General features: G+C 42.6%; 1 protein-coding gene across 1 annotated transcript in view; it reads right to left on the reverse strand.

The window, feature by feature from the left end:
• Positions 1–19291, reverse strand: part of ZBTB47 (zinc finger and BTB domain containing 47) — a 55387-nt gene that overhangs the window by 28700 nt on the left and 7396 nt on the right. The window contains exon 2 of the mRNA XM_077268019.1: positions 12021–13418. Within this exon, the coding sequence (XP_077124134.1) occupies positions 12021–13418 (1398 nt within the window). The remainder of the gene's footprint in view (positions 1–12020; positions 13419–19291) is intronic.

Raw genomic sequence — 19291 nt, forward strand, 5'->3', positions numbered from 1 at the left:
CTCTCCTGCGCTTTGTCTCCATCCATTTTTGGGGGCTTCTTGAAGTAGGATTGAGGACATTTTCCTGCTGGAAGACCCAAAACCTGTGATACAAACCCATCTTTCTGACACTAGGCAACAAATTGTGACCCCAAATCCTTTGGTAATCTTCAGATTTCATGATGCCTTGCACACAGTCATGACACCCAGTGCCAGAGGCAGGAAGACAACCCACCAAAATATCATTGCGCCTCCACCATATTTAACTGTAGGTGCTGTGTTCTCTTCTTTGTAGGCCTCTGCTTTTTGGTCAACAGTATAGTGATGTGCTTTACCAAAAAAGCTCTATCTTGGTCTCATCTGTCCACAAGATGCTTTCCCAGAAGGATTTTGGCTTACTCACATACATTTTGGCAAACTGCAGTCTAGCATTTTTAGGTCTCTGTGTCAGCAGTGGGGTCCTCCATGGTTTCCTGCATAGCGTTTCATTTTATTCACATGTGGATGGATAGTTCGTGGTGACACTGATGCACCTTGAGACTGCAGGACGGCTTGGATTTCTTTGGAGCTTGATTAGGGCTTATTTACCATCCAGACTATCCTGCATTGCAACCATTCATCAATTTTTCTCTGCCGTCCGCATCCAGGTAGATTAGCTACAGTGCCACGTAACCAACTTATTGATTATGTTGCGCACCGTGGACAAAGGAACATCAAGATCTCTGGAGACGGACTTGTAAATATTGTTTATATTGTTCAACAATTTTTGTTCTCAAGTCCTCAGACAGTTCTCTTCTCCTCTTTCTGTTCTCCATGCAAAGATTGAGTCATCTTCTCCCCTAGTTATCTGGTTTGAAGTGTGATTTTCATGTTGCCCACACCTGTTACTTGCTTTAGGTTACCGTGAACGAGCATCACATACTGGAAACAAAGTTGTTTACCAGCAATTTTAGAAAGGTGTCAACAATTTTGTCCTGCCAATTTTTGTTGTTTTGGGTGAAATTATGTCCAATTTGCCTTTTTTCTCTGCTTTTTGTGTTGTTCCATTTTACACAAAGGAAATAAACGTGTGTAACAAAACATGTGTAACTGCAACTCTCTGGGAGAAATACGACATTTTCTGGAAAAATTTCTAGCTTTTGGCTATGATTGTATACTGTGAAAATCATGCTCCCCTCAGAAGGCTCGGCCTCACGAGCACCAGGATGTCGGCGGCCGGAGCCTTCAGCAACTCGCAATTTCAGGTCAAGGGGGCGATCGGCGACCAAATGATGCAACTTTAATGCCTGAAATATTGTCCCCCAAAAAAGCTAAGTGTTTTATCATTGCGGGACTGTGCGTTTACTTTACTAGGTTTTATTCACAAACTATTTGCATTAGGAACATTTATCAAAAAGTCTTAAAATTGTGATCATTCAGACCGAAACCCTCGTCTGATAACAGGAGGAGCAAACTGGATTTTATTTGACTCTTAAACAGTCTCAAGGGCGCCAAATCGGAAACTGAACGCCTGGTACCCAACGCGGCCAATACAAACTTTAAGGTACCGTATTTTATTTTCCTGGGAATTGACAAAACAAACACACAAAACACCGCGGAATACAGTGTCAGCAGAGATTTTTCAGGAATCTCACGTACACAATGTGTTTTTTCCCCTCCACGTGTAATTTGATTTAACCCCTTAATGACCGCCGATACGCCTTTTAACGGCAATAGTTATGGGTACTTATTCCTCAGCGCCACTTTTTAACAGCGCTGACAAACAAGATTATAGCACCCCCCCAGTGTCAGAAAATCACCAGGGTCTCAGGTACCAGGCATAGCCGAGACCCTGGAGAACATGGTCAGGCTGGATATAGGGTCCCCTGTCACGTCATCGCAGCTGTTCACCGTATAACAGCAATCACAAAAAAAAAAAAGTCAGATTTAAAATTAATTTCTCTCTTCTCTGATATGATCTAACAGTGAAGATAGAAATTGGTTCCCCCAAGCAACCCCCCCACCCCGATACCTCGTCATCCCCACAACCTCCTGCGCTGTCCGACCCTGTGTGTCATCTTCCTGAAAAAAATGGCGGGTGCATGCGCAGTGTGTCCGCTGACATCTGCCGGCCAGTACCCAGCAACAATAGCGAATTTTTCCTATTGGTTCCTTTTGATTACGGTGATAGACCCAATCACAGTGATCAAATCCCCCTTTGTCACCCACTTAGTTAGAAAAAAAAATTATAAAAAAAAATTATTGTTTCCATTCTTTGCAGTTAGAGTTGGGGTTAAGGTTGAAGTTAGAATTTGTGTTTTTAAAAAAGAAAAAATAAATATGATGATAGGACCACTAGTGTGGAGCGCAAGTGCTCGTTACATGTCACTCGAGCATCCGCGACATTTGGTGCACACCCAAGCGCCCAATGCAAACTGGAGTAGCGAGAACGTGCACTCAACACTAATGACGACATATTCAATATGACAACCTAATGTTATCAAATTCTGTGTCGTACCTGTGGGTTCAAAGTACTCACTATACCCCTGGATAAATTCCTCGAGGGGTGTGGTTTCCAAAATGGGGTCACTTGTGGGGGGGTTCCACTGTTTAGGCACATTTCAGGCTCTCCAAATGCAGCATGGCGTCCGCTCTCAATTCCAGCAAATTTTGCATTCAAAAAGTAAAAGGGCGCTCCTTTCCTTCCGAGTTCTGCTGTGCGCCCAAACAGTAGTTTTCCCCCATATATGGGGTGTGCATACTCAGGAGAAATTGCACAACAAATTTTGTGGTCAATTTTCTCTTGTTACCCTTGAGAAAATAAAAAAAAGTTTGGTTCTAAAGTAAATTTTTTGTAAAAAAAACTTTGCTTCAGTTCTCATGAAGCAACTGAAGGGTTAAATAAACTCTTCATGAATGTGGGTTTGAGTACCTTAAGGGGTGCAGTTTTTAGAGTGTTGTCACTTTTTGGGTATTTTCTATCATCTAAACCCCTTCAAATGTGAGGGGGTCCTTAAAAAATGGTTTTATAAAGTTTGTTGAAAAAATGAGAAATCGCTGGTCAACTTTTAACCCTTTTAACTTCCTAACCAAAAAAAACATTGTTTCCAATATTGTGCTGATGTAAAGTTGATATGTGGGAAGAGTTATTTATTAACTATTTTGTGTGACATGACTATTATGACTTTAGGGCACAAAAAAATTAAAAGTCTGAAAATTGCAAAATGTTCAACATTGTCGCCAAATTAAAAAATGTTTTCCATAAATAAACACAAGTCACATGGAAGAAATTTTACCGCTATAATGAAGTACAATATGTCACGAAAAAGCAGTCTCCGTATCAATGGGATCCACTGAATCGTTCCAGAGCTATAACCTCATAAATGGACAGTGGTAAGAATTGTAAAAATTGCCCCAGAAATGGCTCGGTAATAAAGGGGTAAAAAAGAAATTCACTGCATCTTTATTGTTAAGTTTTCTTTTTGCACACAAATTTAAATTTGACCTCATTTTACATATTCAGAAAAAATAATGTGTAAAGTACGGTATTACCGTAGTCCTTGATGATGCACACCAAATAAAAATAATTAAAAAAAGCATGTGAAGCTTTCTAGAAAAAGGGGAAGCAATGTCACCAAAGAATTAAAAAAGACCCCTTAAAAAAAAGTTGGGAAAAAAGTGAAGAAACAAAAAAATAAAACACTACAAAAGGAACACACAAATCTGCAAAGCAAGATATTTTACTTGTGGATTTTGATTATATTTTCTTGCTTTTATTTGGAAGAAGAAAAAAAAAAAAAAAAAAAAACTGAAAAAAAAACACATCACCCTTCCTTGAGAAGAGGGGAACTGTCCCATAACTGCCCAGCTCAAAAAAAAGAAAACAGAAAAAAGAAAAAAAAAAAAAAAGAATTCACATCCATTTACCAGAAAGCGACACACATGGAACATACTTTACAATACAGGGATAAAAAAAATATATATATATTTTTTTTATTCATTTATTTTTTTTTGTATTTATGGCGTTCACCGTGAAATAAAAATGACCCAGTAATATAGTTCTCCGGGTCAATGAGATTACAGCGACACCAAACTTGTATAGTTGTTTTTGTATTTTAGTTGATTTTAAACATTCTGAAATAAAAACAAAACAAAAAACAGCAATTGTTTTGCTTTGCCTAAAATGATGGCGCTTTAGGAAGTGTTGATTTTGCTCACTGAGCCGGTATTTTTATTGGTATCATTTTGCAGTGAAAACAATGTTGCATTCTATTTTTATTACATTTTAAGAGGGAAGTGCGGTAATCAAAAAAAAAAAAAAAAAAAAAATGGAGGCTTGGAGCTTTATTTTCCCTTCACGCCATTTACCACATGGGTTAATTCATATTTTGATAGACTGGACTTTAATGGATACAGTGATAAAACAAATATATATTTTTTTATTTTTGTTTTTGGAAAAGGAGGGCGATTAGATTTTATTTATTTATTTTTTTATAAACTTTTTGCCTTTTTTTTTTCCAGTACCCTTTTGGGAATTGTAGCGGGAATTGTCAGAGTTTTCAGTTCATGTGGGGGCAAGTATTAACACGCACACCCATTATAATCTACGGGACTGCGCACATGTCCGTTTTTTTCTGGAGCATGGACGTCAATAACTCCAGCGCACGGATGACAACGTGTGACCCGTACCGGAATAAAATGCAGAATAGAAATGGCAGATGTTTAGGTGTTGTGCAGAGATAGACATCCCTGATATATATAATTAGTGTTGTGCGTGTGTGGTTCACTGTACTTGTATTTAGCTAATAAATAACTGAAAAATGTCGATGTGCGATCCTCCCTATTTTTGATTACCAGCCAAGGTAGAGCAGACAGCTGGGGGCTTATATTATCAGGCTGGGTTATTGGCCCCTTCCCAGCCTAAAAATAAAAAGCCCGCAGCCGCCAAGCGCAGCGGGAGCCAGCAACACTGATGAGTGTTGTCATTAGCGCCTGCGAGTAGCAGGAACTTTGCAGCTATTCATAGTCGCCGGAGCAAGATTCAGGAAACGTAGACTACATCAGATCTGGGTGGGATTTTTCTTTATAAATTGGTGTATGAGGGATAGTGTGTGGAGAGGGGTTTTATTCAAATAAAGTTGTTTTTTGGATTAGTATTTGGGATGTCCGATAGACTCCTCTCCATTACTAACACCAGGGCTTGATGTCAGCTGTGACTTTTGACAAATCACAGCTGTCATCAACCCCAACTATCATTACCCCGATTGCTCTAGAGAGGTGGCAATCGGGAAGCGCTGGACACAGCTCGAGAATTGGAGCATCTAATATGATGTGCCACTGCTGGGTCGACTGCGGGATGGTATTTTTAGGCTGGAAAGGGACCAATATCCAAGGACTTTCCCAGCCTGATAATATAAGCGCACACCTGTCTATTTTACCTTTGCTGGTCATCAAAAGTAGGAGGGAAGCCACGTCATTTCATTCATTTATTAGCTACATACAAGTACAGTAAACTACACACACAATGCACTGATTATATATCTCACGGATTTCTATTTATCTACACTGCTCAAAAAATAAAGGGAACACTACAATCCCACATCCTAGATATCTGTGAATGAAATATTTCAGTTGCAAATCTTCATTCATTACATAGTAGAAAGTGTTGAGAACAATAAAACAAAAAAATGATCAATGTAAATCACAACTAATATCCCACAGAGGTCTGGAGTTGGAATGATGCTCAAAATCAAAGTGGAAAATGAAGTTACAGGCTGATCCAACTTCAGTGGAAATGCCTCAAGACAAGGAAATGATGCTCAGTAGTGTGTGTGGCCTCCATGTGCCTGTATGACCTCCCTACAATGCCTGGGCATGCTCCTGATGAGGTGGCGGATGGTCTCCTGAGGGATCTCCTCCCAGACCTGGACTAAAGCATCCGCCAACTCCTGGACAATCTGTGGTGCAACATGACGTTGGTGGATGGAGCGAGACATGATGGCCCAGATGTGTTCAATCGGATTCAGGTCTGGGGAACGGGCGGGCCAGTCCATAGCTTCAATGCCTTCATCTTGCAGGAACCCCATGTCTCCACAGTCCTCAAGGTTTCCCATTTCTTGATATCTCTTCAAAAGAGCTTTACATGTTATTAAATTGTGTAACATACACACCGTTGGGATTCAGCTCCGGTTCCAGCAGTCTTCAGCTGCATTTCTTTGAGGCACGTGACCAGAACAGGTCATTTCAGGATCGCTGGGATTGATAAGCGGAGTGGAGTCCTAACAATGTGCACATTACACACCAAGCGGAATTCGCTTGTCGAAATTTTTTTAAGGGGATTAATAAAAACCAAGAGCAAATTTTTATTTGTGCAATCAATACAATGATGAAAATAATGGCTTGAAAAGGTATACGTAGCCTTTAGGGCCAAGTCGAGCCTTCGGAGAAGTGAATGTTTAGTAGTGGACATCAGTCTCCAGGCCTCGGCCACTGAAGAACATGGAAAAAAAATTCACAGGATCTGGAGGAATTAGCCGTTGAATCAGATGAGAAGGGTCTTCGCTCACAAATCACATGGTACAAAAGGAGGCAACACGTGATAAATATTTCCGGGGTAAACATTTGTCTTAAAAGGATTGTCCAGGTTAGGGGACAGGCTGATGCCTTGTATTCTGCATTTTTCCCCCTTACAGGGCTCTCTGTCTAATGTGACAATACTGAGCAGTGTAGCTGTGAACACTTTCTTACAAAAAAAAAAAAAAAAGAAGAAGCAGCATCACCTCTGTGCATAGATCTCTCTCTCCCACTCCCGGTCTGTTCTGTTCCACAGACTTCCTTAGCGAGAAGGCAGTCCATTTTACTTTGTGCAGGACGGATTTTAGCAACTTTTCAAAGTTGATGGAGAGTTTAAGAGAGGGGAGAGAAGGGTCTCATAAGTGGAGAAAGAGGCATTTTTACCTGATCAGATATATTATAAAGTTTACTACTATATTGATTTATGCAAACTTTACTGACAAACCAGTGATCAGATAAGTCCTGCCCAAAACTGGGTGACGCAAAAATGACACAATACACATAACCGCATCGGTCGGGGGGCTCCTGCGGGACGTTGCATCACTCCCGTCCCTCAACATGAAACAACTCAAGTGAACACCACCGCCTTTGGGGCTCCCCTTTATTTTCTACAGGTTGAAAACACCTTTAACTGGGAAAATAATTGGATCTCTCAAGCGGCTTCACAGAAAATGAAGACAGCCGCCATAAGAGGAAAACTTAATCTCCGCCACCTTCAGCAAAAAAATCCGCTCACCTGACATTTTTGATTTTAGAGACATCAGCATTACCCTTACACGTCGCACATTTTTATGACGTAACCCTCTCACCGCTGCGGCCAAACGCAGCCTCCTCTACTTTCAGGACAGACCCCCACTCACAGATGCATTTGTGCCCATCAATAATTAAAAGAAACCCCCACTGAGCAAGCATCAACATGGACAGAGATTCACAGATCTGCTGGTCGCTCGTGTTATCAAGCCTCAGGTGAAGACATTGTTTGGGGTCCCAGGAGAAGAGTCCAACATGGAGGTCTGCCTAAAAAAAAAAAAAAAAAAAAAAAAGGGATGGCAGATTGCTCATTTCAAAGCTAAGCCAGCCCCCTTCTCCATGACAGTTGATGCACAGACAGAGGAGGGTGGCGGCTTAGCTACTGAAAGAATCAGAAGAATCGGGACAGTCCTGGCAAATCTGGTTGTCGAAAAAAAAAAAAAAAAAAAAAATTCTATCACAGGCCGACTTGGTAATGTTCACATGGAATATTTGGAGGAGTTTTTATGGAGCAGATCCTCTCCAGTCCTTCTCAAAAAAACTACTTAAACTTTTCCGATTTATTTTTACAGAATATCCACTTTGCAGAGTTTGTTTCTCATTTTTTTCCCCTGAAAATTAAAGAAAACCTCCTGAGAGGAAATAACATTGTGCCTGCCACTTCTCTGAACCGGATCCTGATGGGATCAGCTGCAAAATAGGCACTGTCCAATCAGAAGGCTGCAAAAAAAAAAAAAAAAAAAAAGAAAAGAAAAACCTCTTCCAAAACCTTTTAAAAATCTTAAGTTATAATGGAAAACAAAAACTTACGTAAAAACTCATTTAAAAAGAAGGAGAGTTTCCTAAAATAGTTTGGAGCGGAAGAAAAAAATAAAATAAAATCCCAGTTTTTAACAGGTAAAACATTTTTAAAAGTGCCCGTCAGCAAGATTGTGCACAGTAACTACACACAGTGTCAGGTAGGCGCCGTTATACTGATTACACTGATACCTGGTGACGAAATCCGTCTTGTGGTTCTTGTTTAATCTTTATTTTCAGTTTTGAGTTAATGGTATGCTCGTGCTCAGTGACAGGTCAGCAGTCTTCATCATGAATACCTAATCAGAGCATCACATGAAGCCCCCCACAGTCCCACCCCGGAGCACGAGCATATCATTAACTCAAAACTGAAAATACAGATAAAACAAGAACCACAAGATGGATTTCATCACCAGGTATCAGTGTTATCAGTATAACGGCACCGACCTGACACTGTAGTTACTGTGCACAATCCTGCTGACAGGTTCCCTTTAAAAAGACCCTTCATAAGATCATAGTTTTTGGGGGGGTTGTAAGACAAAAAATTCCCCAAAAAACTCTGATCATATGAAGTTTTAAAAAAATAAAAATCGCTTGCAAAACTCTCATCCTATTAGTTTCTATTGTAATATCGCCTGCTGATCCGATGTTCGGCGTTTTGAGCTTTTCTACCGCTTCAGGTTTTGATAAAAACACAATAAAAAATGTAAAACAAAGAAATGTTCAGTGAAGCAGAGCCTGATGGAGAACTCCACAAACCAGGCACTGAAAAATCAGGAGACTGCAAAAGCCACTGAAGGAAAAAAAATAAATAAAAAAATAAATAAAAATAAACCGCTAAAGCAGCTCCAAAAAGTTTTTGATCACTTAATAAAAAAAAAAAAAAAACACAAAAAACACCGTTCTGCATGCACATACCCTAAGAGTTACAGTCAATATATTTTCCATTTCCTGTGACCCTCTACATCTGACAAGCAGTCGGGTATGTAAATATACTACTCTACCCTTTCCCTACCTCTCCTGCCCTCCAACCTGAACGTATCACAAAGTCTTGTGAGATTTTTCTTATTTTGATCTCCTTAGTTAAAATTACTCTATTATTGTTTTATGTACTTATCATTGTTTTGTTATACTTTTGTAATGCAGTCTACTGAAGAAGGTCTTATTGTTTTGACCGAAACGTTTATGCTGGACTGCGATCCAAGTAATAAATATTTAATTCTTAAAATCATCACTATACACAAGTTGAGTGCCAAGTTATTTACTTTCTATAATCTTACTGGCGTGGGCAACCTATCTTGAGCACCAACACAGCTGTGCCACGATATACTTCTCTATTTCCTCTCTGTGCACTGGAACAACACACACACACACACAAAAAAGCAAAAATTGGACATAATTTCACATAAAACTCCAAAAATGATCCGAACAAAATTGTTGGCACCTTTCCAAAAATATGGGTAAACAACTTTGTTTCTAGCATGTGATGCTCGTTCAGACTCACGTGTGGCAAGTAACAGGTGTGGGCAATATGAAAATCACACCTGCAACCAGATAACTAGGGGAGAAGTTGACTCAACCTTTGCATGGAGAACAGAAAGAGGAGAAGAGAACTGTCCGAGGACTTGAGAACAAAAATTGTTAAACAATATTTACAAGTCCGTCTCCAGAGATCTTGGTGTTTCTTTGTCCACGGAGAGCAACATAATCAAGAAGTTTACAACCCCTGGCACTGTAGCTAATCTCCCTGGATGAGGACGGCAGAGAAAAATTGAAGATTATTGCTATTCTTTAATGTATTTTATTGTCTGTACAAGTCCCCTCTAAAATGTGAAGAGCTGCGGAATACGTTGTTGCTATAGAAATAAAATTATTATTATTATGAAAGGTTGCAACGCAGGATAATCTGGATTGTGGATAAGGCTACTTTCACACTAGCGTCGTGCACTGCACGTCGCAATGCAACGTGCCGACGCAACGACGCTAGCATTGAAAGCGCCGCACAACGGGGGCAGCGGATGCTGTTTTTCAACGCATCCGCTGCCCCATTGTGAGGTGCGGGGAGGCGGGGGCGGAAATGCTGCAGACGATGCACCAAAAAACGTTACATGTAACGTTTTTTGGTGGCGACGGTCCGACGCAACACGACGCAACCGTCGCACTGCGTCGTTAATAAAAGTCTATGGAGAAAAAAACGCATCCTGCAAGCACTTTTGCAGGATGCGTTTTTTCTCCAAAACGACGCATAGCCGACGTGCAGTGCACAACACTAGTGTGAAAGTAGCCTAACACACCCTCAATCAAGGTCCAAAGAAATTCAAGCTGTCCTGCAGGCTTAGTGTGCATCAGTGTCAGAGCGAACTATCCGTCCACATGTGAATGAAATGAAAAGCTATGGCAGGAGACCAAGGAGGACAAAAAAAAAAAAAGCATGACTGCAGTTTGCTAAAAAGTATTAAGCCAAAATCCTTCTGGGAAAGTATATTGTGCACAGATAAGATCAATATAGAGCTTTTTGGTAAAGCACATCGTTCTACTGTTTACAAAAAACAGAATGAGGCCTATAAAGAAAAGAACACAGTTCCTACAATCAAATATGGTGGTGGTTCAAAGATATTTTGGCATTGTTTTGCTGCATTTCACTGGGCGTCATGACTGTGTGCAAGCCATCATGAAATCTGATAATTACTACTGATGAGCGAATGCTGTTATCCGAGCATACTCATGTGCTAAACGAGTGTCTTCAGCGTGCTCGGATAATATGTTCGAGTCCAGCGTCTGCTTGTCTTGTGGGTGTTCGACACCAGCAACACATGCAGGGATTGCCTAACCTAACAAACAGGCAATCCCTGCATGTGTTCCAGCTATCGAACAGCCACGAGACATTATTCGAGCTCAAGGTCACTTGGTTAGCACCCGAGCATGCTCAGATAACACCTTATCCCATCACATTCACTCATCACTGAAGATTACCAAAGAATTTTGGGTCACAATGTAGTGTCCAGTGTCAGAAAGCTGGGTTTATGTCCTAGGTCATGGGTCTTCCAGCAGGACAATGACCCCAAACATACTTCATGAAGCCCCCAGAAATGGGTGGAAACAAAGCGCTGGAGAGTTCTGAAGTGGCAGCAGTCAGTCCGGACCTAAATCCCATTGATCCCCTGTGGAGAGATCGTAAAATTGCTGTTGGGAGAAGACGCCTTCACATATGAGATCTGGAGCAGTTTATAAAAGAAGAGTCCGAAATTCCAGCTGAGAGGTGTAAGAAGCTCGTGGATGGTTATAGGAAGCGAATGATTGACGTTACTTATTCCAAAGGGGGCAACCAAATATTAAGTGGAAGGTGCCAACAATTTAGTCCGGCCCATTTTGGGGGTTTTGTGTGAAATTATGTCCAATTTGCATTTTTTTTCCTCTTTTTTTGTGTTGTTCCAATACACACAAATAAAATAAACCTGTGTATAACAAAACATGGGGAATTGCAATTATTTTCTGGAACCATTCCAAGGGTGCCAACACTTTCAGCCATGACTGTATATGAAAAAAAATTACTAACATGATTGATCCACCCTATACAACAGCGAGTGGGAGTTAGTATGACGTTGTGTCACGGCTTATACTCCAGTTACATCTAAAGCTGCATGGAAAACATTGCTGCTGATAAAAACCAACAGCACCTTGGAGGCTGACAGTATCCACCGACATCTCGGCTGAGACATACCCTTTATCCAGCCTGAGGGTAAGAAAATACTGTGAATGCAGCTTTGGATGTGACTAGAGTGCAGAACATAATCTATGCTCGGTCTCATGCACAGGTTGGACATTTCTTGTACGATTCCAGGCAGAACGTTGCCGTCTTACCTTCCGGTAGATCAGCAATGGGTAAACGCGCGTTCACATTAGACCATGAGGCATGGCCGCCCACGGAGCGGCAGACTTACTTGTATGTTCTTTTCACAGTCTGTCTGGTGGTGCAGCATCAACTCGCTCTCCAGAAGGAACCTCTTGCCACATTTATCGCAAATCCTCATGCGGCTGTGGGTGACGTTCATGTGCTTTTCCAGATACCACCTATTATTAAAAACCCTAGGGCACTTCTTACAGGGAAAGTGCTGCTTCTCATCAAATTTGGCCTTTTGTCCCAAAGCATCTTGCCCTTTCTTCTTCCTCCTCCCACCACCTCCTCGGTTACTTGACCCTTTTCCATCTTTCCTCAACATGGTGGACTCGTTTTCGCTTGCCGATTTGCTCCCGTCTTCAGGACAATTTTCATCTTTGGCTGTCTCTACTGAGTCATCATTGTCCTTTTCCTCCTCCTCTTCTTCTTCCTCTTCCTCCTCCTCATGGGTTTCTTCCAGGTCATCTTCCTCACTAGGCAAGATGTCGTCATCCTCGTCCTCCAGCATGTCAAGGAAGTCCTCCTCCTCGTCTAGGACACCTTCTTCTTCATCGTTCTCATCATCTCCGTCTTCTTCTGATCCCTGATCGTCCCCGTCAGATCGGTCTAGGACAGTTACTGGGTCGGTCGGACCACCCTTCCCCTCAGTCCCTTTGGAAACATTTAGTGTCTGGTTATTTAAGTTGACCTCTACGATGATCTGCTCTCGGTTGTAGGACTCTTGTCTTTCCATGTCCTCTTCCGAGTCGGCCCCTTCGATTTTACAGATCCGGTTCCCACTCCTTTCCTCATCCTTGAAATACTGTTTTGGTGATGTGGCATCATTGGATAAACGTCCTTTACTTACACTGTCCTCTACTCGAACAGAGTAGGGATCATTTCCTTCCCGGGCGTAAATTTTTGTCGGAGGTGCGTCCACCTCCTGTTTGATCTCCCTATAGAACTGGGGCTGCATGACGGCACTGGGTTCACTCCTATTGTCCTCCGTGTCCAAAACATCATTAGCCAAGGATAGGTTCAACGACCTGCTGTGAATGAGCTCCTGGCACGACGTGACAATCTCATTCATCTGCAAGACGGCGGCTGCGTTCAACACGTCCTGTACATTGCAGCCGTTGACTAATAGCTTAGATGTGTATATGAAGTTGAGGATCTGCTGGAAACCTCGGGACGTCAAGGCTTCCAGTGAAAGTTCCACCCGTTGGAGTTGCTTGTTCTGGGTGAAGAGCGAATGGAAGAATTGGCTGTACGCAGCAAGAACGCCTTTGTGAGCGGGGAAGGTGCTCTTCTGTTGGACCAGTACAATGTCCACATCGCACAGGTCGGGTTGGAACAGACGTTGCTCGTTGAGTCTGTCCATTAAACAGGTGAAGTGAAGAGCCACATCTTCCACTAGAGAATACTCCGTGGAGGGGTAGTCCGTTGTCTTCTCCACTATCAACTGCGGAAAGACAAGAGAAAGACAATGAATGAAGGAAAAGGAAAGACAATTATGCAATAATCGGTCCCTGATGGACTCCTCTTTTCCAGTGGGACCTTACCGGATGTGGTTAACTCTCTACTAAGGCAGTCACACGGAAGTAGTGAGGAGCGAAAGTGCTCGTTATTCGAGTTTGTCGAGGGTGCTCGGGTATGCACCGACTATCGCGGGTGCTCGAGTGACAAGTTCAAGTCCCCGTGGCCGCATGTTTCACGGCTACTATTCAGCTACAAAACATGAAGGAATCGCCCATGTTTTTTAGGCAATCCCCACACATTTTGTGTCTGTCTAAAAGCTGCGAAACATGAAGCTGCGGGAATCGAACAGGTCATTCGAGCACGCCGAAGACACTCTGTGCATACCCAAGCAACCTTGGCAAACTCGAGTAACGAGCACTTGCGCTCATCACTACTTCTGACTGATTGTCTTAGCAGAGTGTTAACCATGTCCGGTAAGGTCCCACTGGATAACTAGTCAGAAGGTCACTGCTCCCCGAGGTGTCACCACTTCTTGTATCGTCTCCTAAGTGGCCCCAGTCGGTGTCATTTAGCTAAAAATGGAGTTTGGGCCATAAGCTAGTCAAGGTGGTGGAGATGCTGAAGTCACCTTAAGCTGTCCTTACGTTATTCCCACCCAAAAAGTTTTGATGGACACCACTAAGGGCAGGACTTGTAAGAACGTTCCCTGTACACAGGGTGGAAATAAGGCGAGGAAAGGGTAGCCTAACTTGGCAGAGTCTCCCCCTTCAGGACTCAGACCTAATTAGCCTAAAAAATATACCTTAAATAAATCAAAGGGGGGTTACTGAGGAACACTTTGGAGACGGAAGTAGTGACGGCACTTTGAGGCCAAAAATTCTAACAGGTTACACCAGTATGGTGGAAGGTTTTTGACACCTGAAGAAAACTGGTCATCCCAAGATGGTGGTCAAGGGCAATGTACAGGTCACCACATCAAGATGTCCATACTAAGGGTACCGTCACACAGTGCAATTTTGATCGCTACAACGGCACGATTCGTGACGTTCCAGCGATGCATTTACGATATCGCTGTGTCTGACACGCTACTGCGATCCGGATCCCCGCTGAGAATCGTACGTCGTAGCAGATCGTTTGAAACTTTCTTTCGTCGTCTAGTGTCCCGCTGTGGCGGCATGATTGCATTGTGTGACACAGGTTGTATACGATGTGCGCACAGTAACCAACGGCTTCTACATCGCAAATACGTCATGAAATTATCGCTCCAGCGCCGTGTATTGCAACGTGTGACCGCAGTATACGACGCTGGAGCGATACTTATATGACGCTGCAACGTCACGAATCGTGCCGTCGTAGCGATGAAAATGGCACTGTGTGACGGTACCCTAAGGGGAGGAAAAAGCAACTAAGTCTGATGGCTAGGCCTCCAGAGGTGTTGTGTTTCACTGATGGTGGAGATCTACACATAACCACTAAGACAAAGACCTACACTGTCATCTCTATCCAGGACAACCCAGGGACAAGGGTGGACACATCTCTGGTTAAAAAGCAGATCCTCTAAAATCAAGAAGTTTAGGTTTGGGATTTAAGGTAGTAATATTTCTCATTTACCTATAGCAGTGCCCATGTTCAGTGATGGTGCCGGGCAGAGGGGTAAGGCCATACCACGCAATCCACACAACTAACGCAAGATCAGCCTGGTCTTATAGAACCTCAATGTACTCAATCACCAAACTTGGTGAAAATAAAAAAATACCAAAAAAGACAAAGTGCCTCCTCTGCCCGCTTATTGCGAAAAAAAATAATTAAATAAATACCCTAACTTTTTACCCTCTGGAAGCCAAGAAGGGATTCCAGCAGCCATTTGGGTTTCAGCACACACTTACAGATGCTTGGTCCCCGAGGTGCGAAAACAAATAAGCTAATGCGGGCCCCAACACCCACAGAGAAGTGTTGTCATAACCAGAGAATGACCTCCACGTAGGACACTACTCCCATCATCCAGCCCAACCACTGACCAGGAGGAAGGTAGAGGTCATGCTGACCAGGGGGGCAAAGAAGATGACTGTACATGGGGTCATACATACAAGATAAAAGCCAACAATTGTAGGGAGGTTTGGCCGATTCATCGTTACTTTCTGCAGATGATGATGTATCTAAAGCTGCTGCCCTTCCATGGTTTCCAATAGGCTGCAAGCCAAACCCCAGTACTGGGAACATCACCGTATACTGATCCTGAGTTACAGCCTGTATTATACTCCAGAGCTGCACTCACTATTATGCTGGTGCAGTCACTGTGTACATATATTACTGATCCTGAGTTACCTCCTGTATTATACCCCAGAGCTGCACTCACTATTCTGCTGGTGCAGTCACTGTATACATACATTACATTACTGATCGTGAGTTACATCCTGTATTATACCCCAGAGCTGCACTCACTATTCTGCTGGTGCAGTCACTGTGTACATACATTACATTACTGATCCTGAGTTACATCCTGTATTATACCCCAGAGCTGCACTCACTATTCTGCTGGTGCAGTCACTGTGTACATACATTACTGATCCTGAGTTACATCCTGTATTATACCCCAGAGCTGCACTCACTACTCTGCTGGTGCAGTCACTCTGTACATACATTACATTACTGATCCTGAGTTACATCCTGTATTATACTCCAGAGCTGCACTCACTATTCTGCTGGTGCAGTCACTGTGTACATATATTACTGATCCTGAGTTACCTCCTGTATTATACCCCAGAGCTGCACTCACTATTCTGCTGGTGCAGTCACTGTGTACATACATTACATTACTGATCCTGAGTTACCTCCTGTATTATATCCCAGAGCTGCACTCAATATTCTGCTGGTGCAGTCACTGTATACATACATTACATTACTGATCGTGAGTTACATCCTGTATTATACCCCAGAGCTGCACTCACTATTCTGCTGGTGCAGTCACTGTGTACATACATTACATTACTGATCCTGAGTTACATCCTGTATTATACTCCAGAGCCGCACTCACTATTCTGATGATGCAGTCACTGTGTACATATATTACTGATCCTGAGTTACCTCCTGTATTATACCCCAGAGCTGCACTCACTATTCTGCTGGTGCAGTCACTGTGTACATACATTACATTACTGATCCTGAGTTACCTCCTGTATTATATCCCAGAGCTGCACTCAATATTCTGCTGGTGCAGTCACTGTATACATACATTACATTACTGATCGTGAGTTACATCCTGTATTATACCCCAGAGCTGCACTCACTATTCTGCTGGTGCAGTCACTGTGTACATACATTACATTACTGATCCTGAGTTACATCCTGTATTATACTCCAGAGCCGCACTCACTATTCTGATGGTGCAGTCACTGTGTACATATATTACTGATCCTGAGTTACCTCCTGTATTATACCCCAGAGCTGCACTCACTATTCTGCTGGTGCAGTCACTGTGTACATACATTACATTACTGATCCTGAGTTACATCCTGTATTATGCTCCAGAGCTGCACTCACTATTCTGCTGGTGCAGTCATTGTGTACATACATTACATTACTGATCCTGAGTTACATCCTGTATTATGCTCCAGAGCTGCACTCACTATTCTGCTGGTGCAGTCACTGTGTACATACATTACATTACTGATCCTGAGTTACATCCTGTATTATACCCCAGAGCTGCACTCACTATTCTGCTGGTGCAGTCACTGTGTACATACATTACATTACTGATCCTGAGTTACATCCTGTATTATACCCCAGAGCTGCACTCACTATTCTGCTGGTGCAGTCACTGTGTACATACATTACATTACTGATCCTGAGTTACATCCTGTATTATACTCCAGAGCTGCACTCACTATTCTGCTGGTGCAGTCACTGTGTACATACATTACATTACTGATCCTGAGTTACATCCTGTATTATACCCCAGAGCTGCACTCACTATTCTGCTGGTGCAGTCACTGTGTACATACATTACATTACTGATCCTGAGTTACATCCTGTATTATACTCCAGAGCTGCACTCACTATTCTGCTGGTGCAGTCACTGTGTACATACATTACATTACTGATCCTGAGTTACATCCTGTATTATACTCCAGAGCTGCACTCACTATTCTGCTGGTGCAGTCACTGTGTACATACATTACATTACTGATCCGGAGTTACATTTTGCATTATACCCCAGAGCTGCACTCACTATTCTGCTGGTGCAGTCACTGTGTACATACATTACATTACTGATCCTGAGTTACATCCTGTATTATACCCCAGAGCTGCACTCACTATTCTGCTGGTGCAGTCACTGTGTACATACATTACATTACTGATCCTGAGTAACATCCTGTATTATACCCCAGAGCTGCACTCACTATTCTGCTGGTGCAGTCACTGTGTACATACATTACATTACTGATCCTGAGTAACATCCTGTATTATACCCCAGAGCTTTTGTCACCACTTTACATTCCGCTCTGGAGGTTTATTCAGCGTCTGATATAAGTTGCGCTCATCACAGTTCATGGATTTCATTTTGCTATTAAACAAGCCATTTGCTTTTATTACTGCAGAGAACAAAGCTTTCCCCACTGTCCTCCAACACTTCATCTCCCTGCACTGCTCTAATTAGACGCCTCGGTCATGGGGTCACCGGTGTAGGGGAGAGCATTCATCAGAAGTTACACTGGAGGACGGCGGAGGTTCATGGAGAAGAGCAGGGAGGGAGTGACAGCTCTGGAGTAGCAGCACAATAATTCTGCAACACAGAAACAACCCAAAAAATCACAGAACCAAGTAAATGGCGGCACCAGGATGCAGACATGGGGGCCTGGGAAAGTAAAGATTTAGTGAAGAAATCCTAGGGTCCGAGACTGTACTGAACCCCCGACCATGACTGAATGAAGACCCCAAAAGTTGCCCTAAAACCCAATGTGCAGCTCTGCATTATAATATCAGTATAGAAGACAGCAGCCAAGTAAAATGCCCCCTTTTTTAATTTGCAGGGGTGTTTAATCAATCAGAAACATTCCTTGCTAAAGTCCTTGACCACAGGGTCATTCCGCATTACTGCTCCGGCGTTATATAACATGCAGGACCGGAGGGCTAAAGAGAAAACGGGACAAGGTTCCGGAAACTAACCGTCTTCTGTATTGTAAGTGCGCAAATTTACAAGACTGAGCCGGGGATTGTGTCACCAACCTCAGGTCTGGGATCATTATCCCGCTGCCATGCTTTATACTGCAGCTTGGCTCCAGTAGGGTATGGCTTTGATTAGTGCTCCTCATTAGGCCTCATACACACATCCATTTTTCATGGATAAAACACGTACTCGTTACAGTCTACTTGTCAGTACATTATTTCAAAATCACCCGTACAAGTCAATGGGCCCATGAAAATCACAGACAGCATCTTTGTACTGTCCACTTTTGAAATCCTAATGGGTGTCACAAGATTTTTGCTTTATTTTTCCATACAAGAAAATCATTGATGATAAAAACAGACTAAATGCTGATGAAAATCTGCTCCAAAAACACCGACGAAAATCTGATCCAAAAGCATTGCCGAAAACCTGATCCAAAAGCAGACGAAAATCTGATCCAAAAGCATTGTCGAAAATCTGATCCAAAAGCATTGTCGAAAATCTGATCCAAAAGCATTGCCGAAAACCTGATCCAAAAGCATTGACGAAAACCTGATCCAAAAGCATTGACGAAAACCTGATCCAAAAGCATTGACGAAAACCTGATCTGAAAAGCATCGCCGAAAACCTGATCCAAAAGCATTGACCAAAATCTGCTCCAAAAGCATTGACGAAAATCAGATTCAAAA

This window comes from Ranitomeya variabilis, chromosome 6 (assembly GCF_051348905.1).
Source record: "Ranitomeya variabilis isolate aRanVar5 chromosome 6, aRanVar5.hap1, whole genome shotgun sequence".
Taxonomy (NCBI): Eukaryota; Metazoa; Chordata; class Amphibia; order Anura; family Dendrobatidae; genus Ranitomeya; species Ranitomeya variabilis.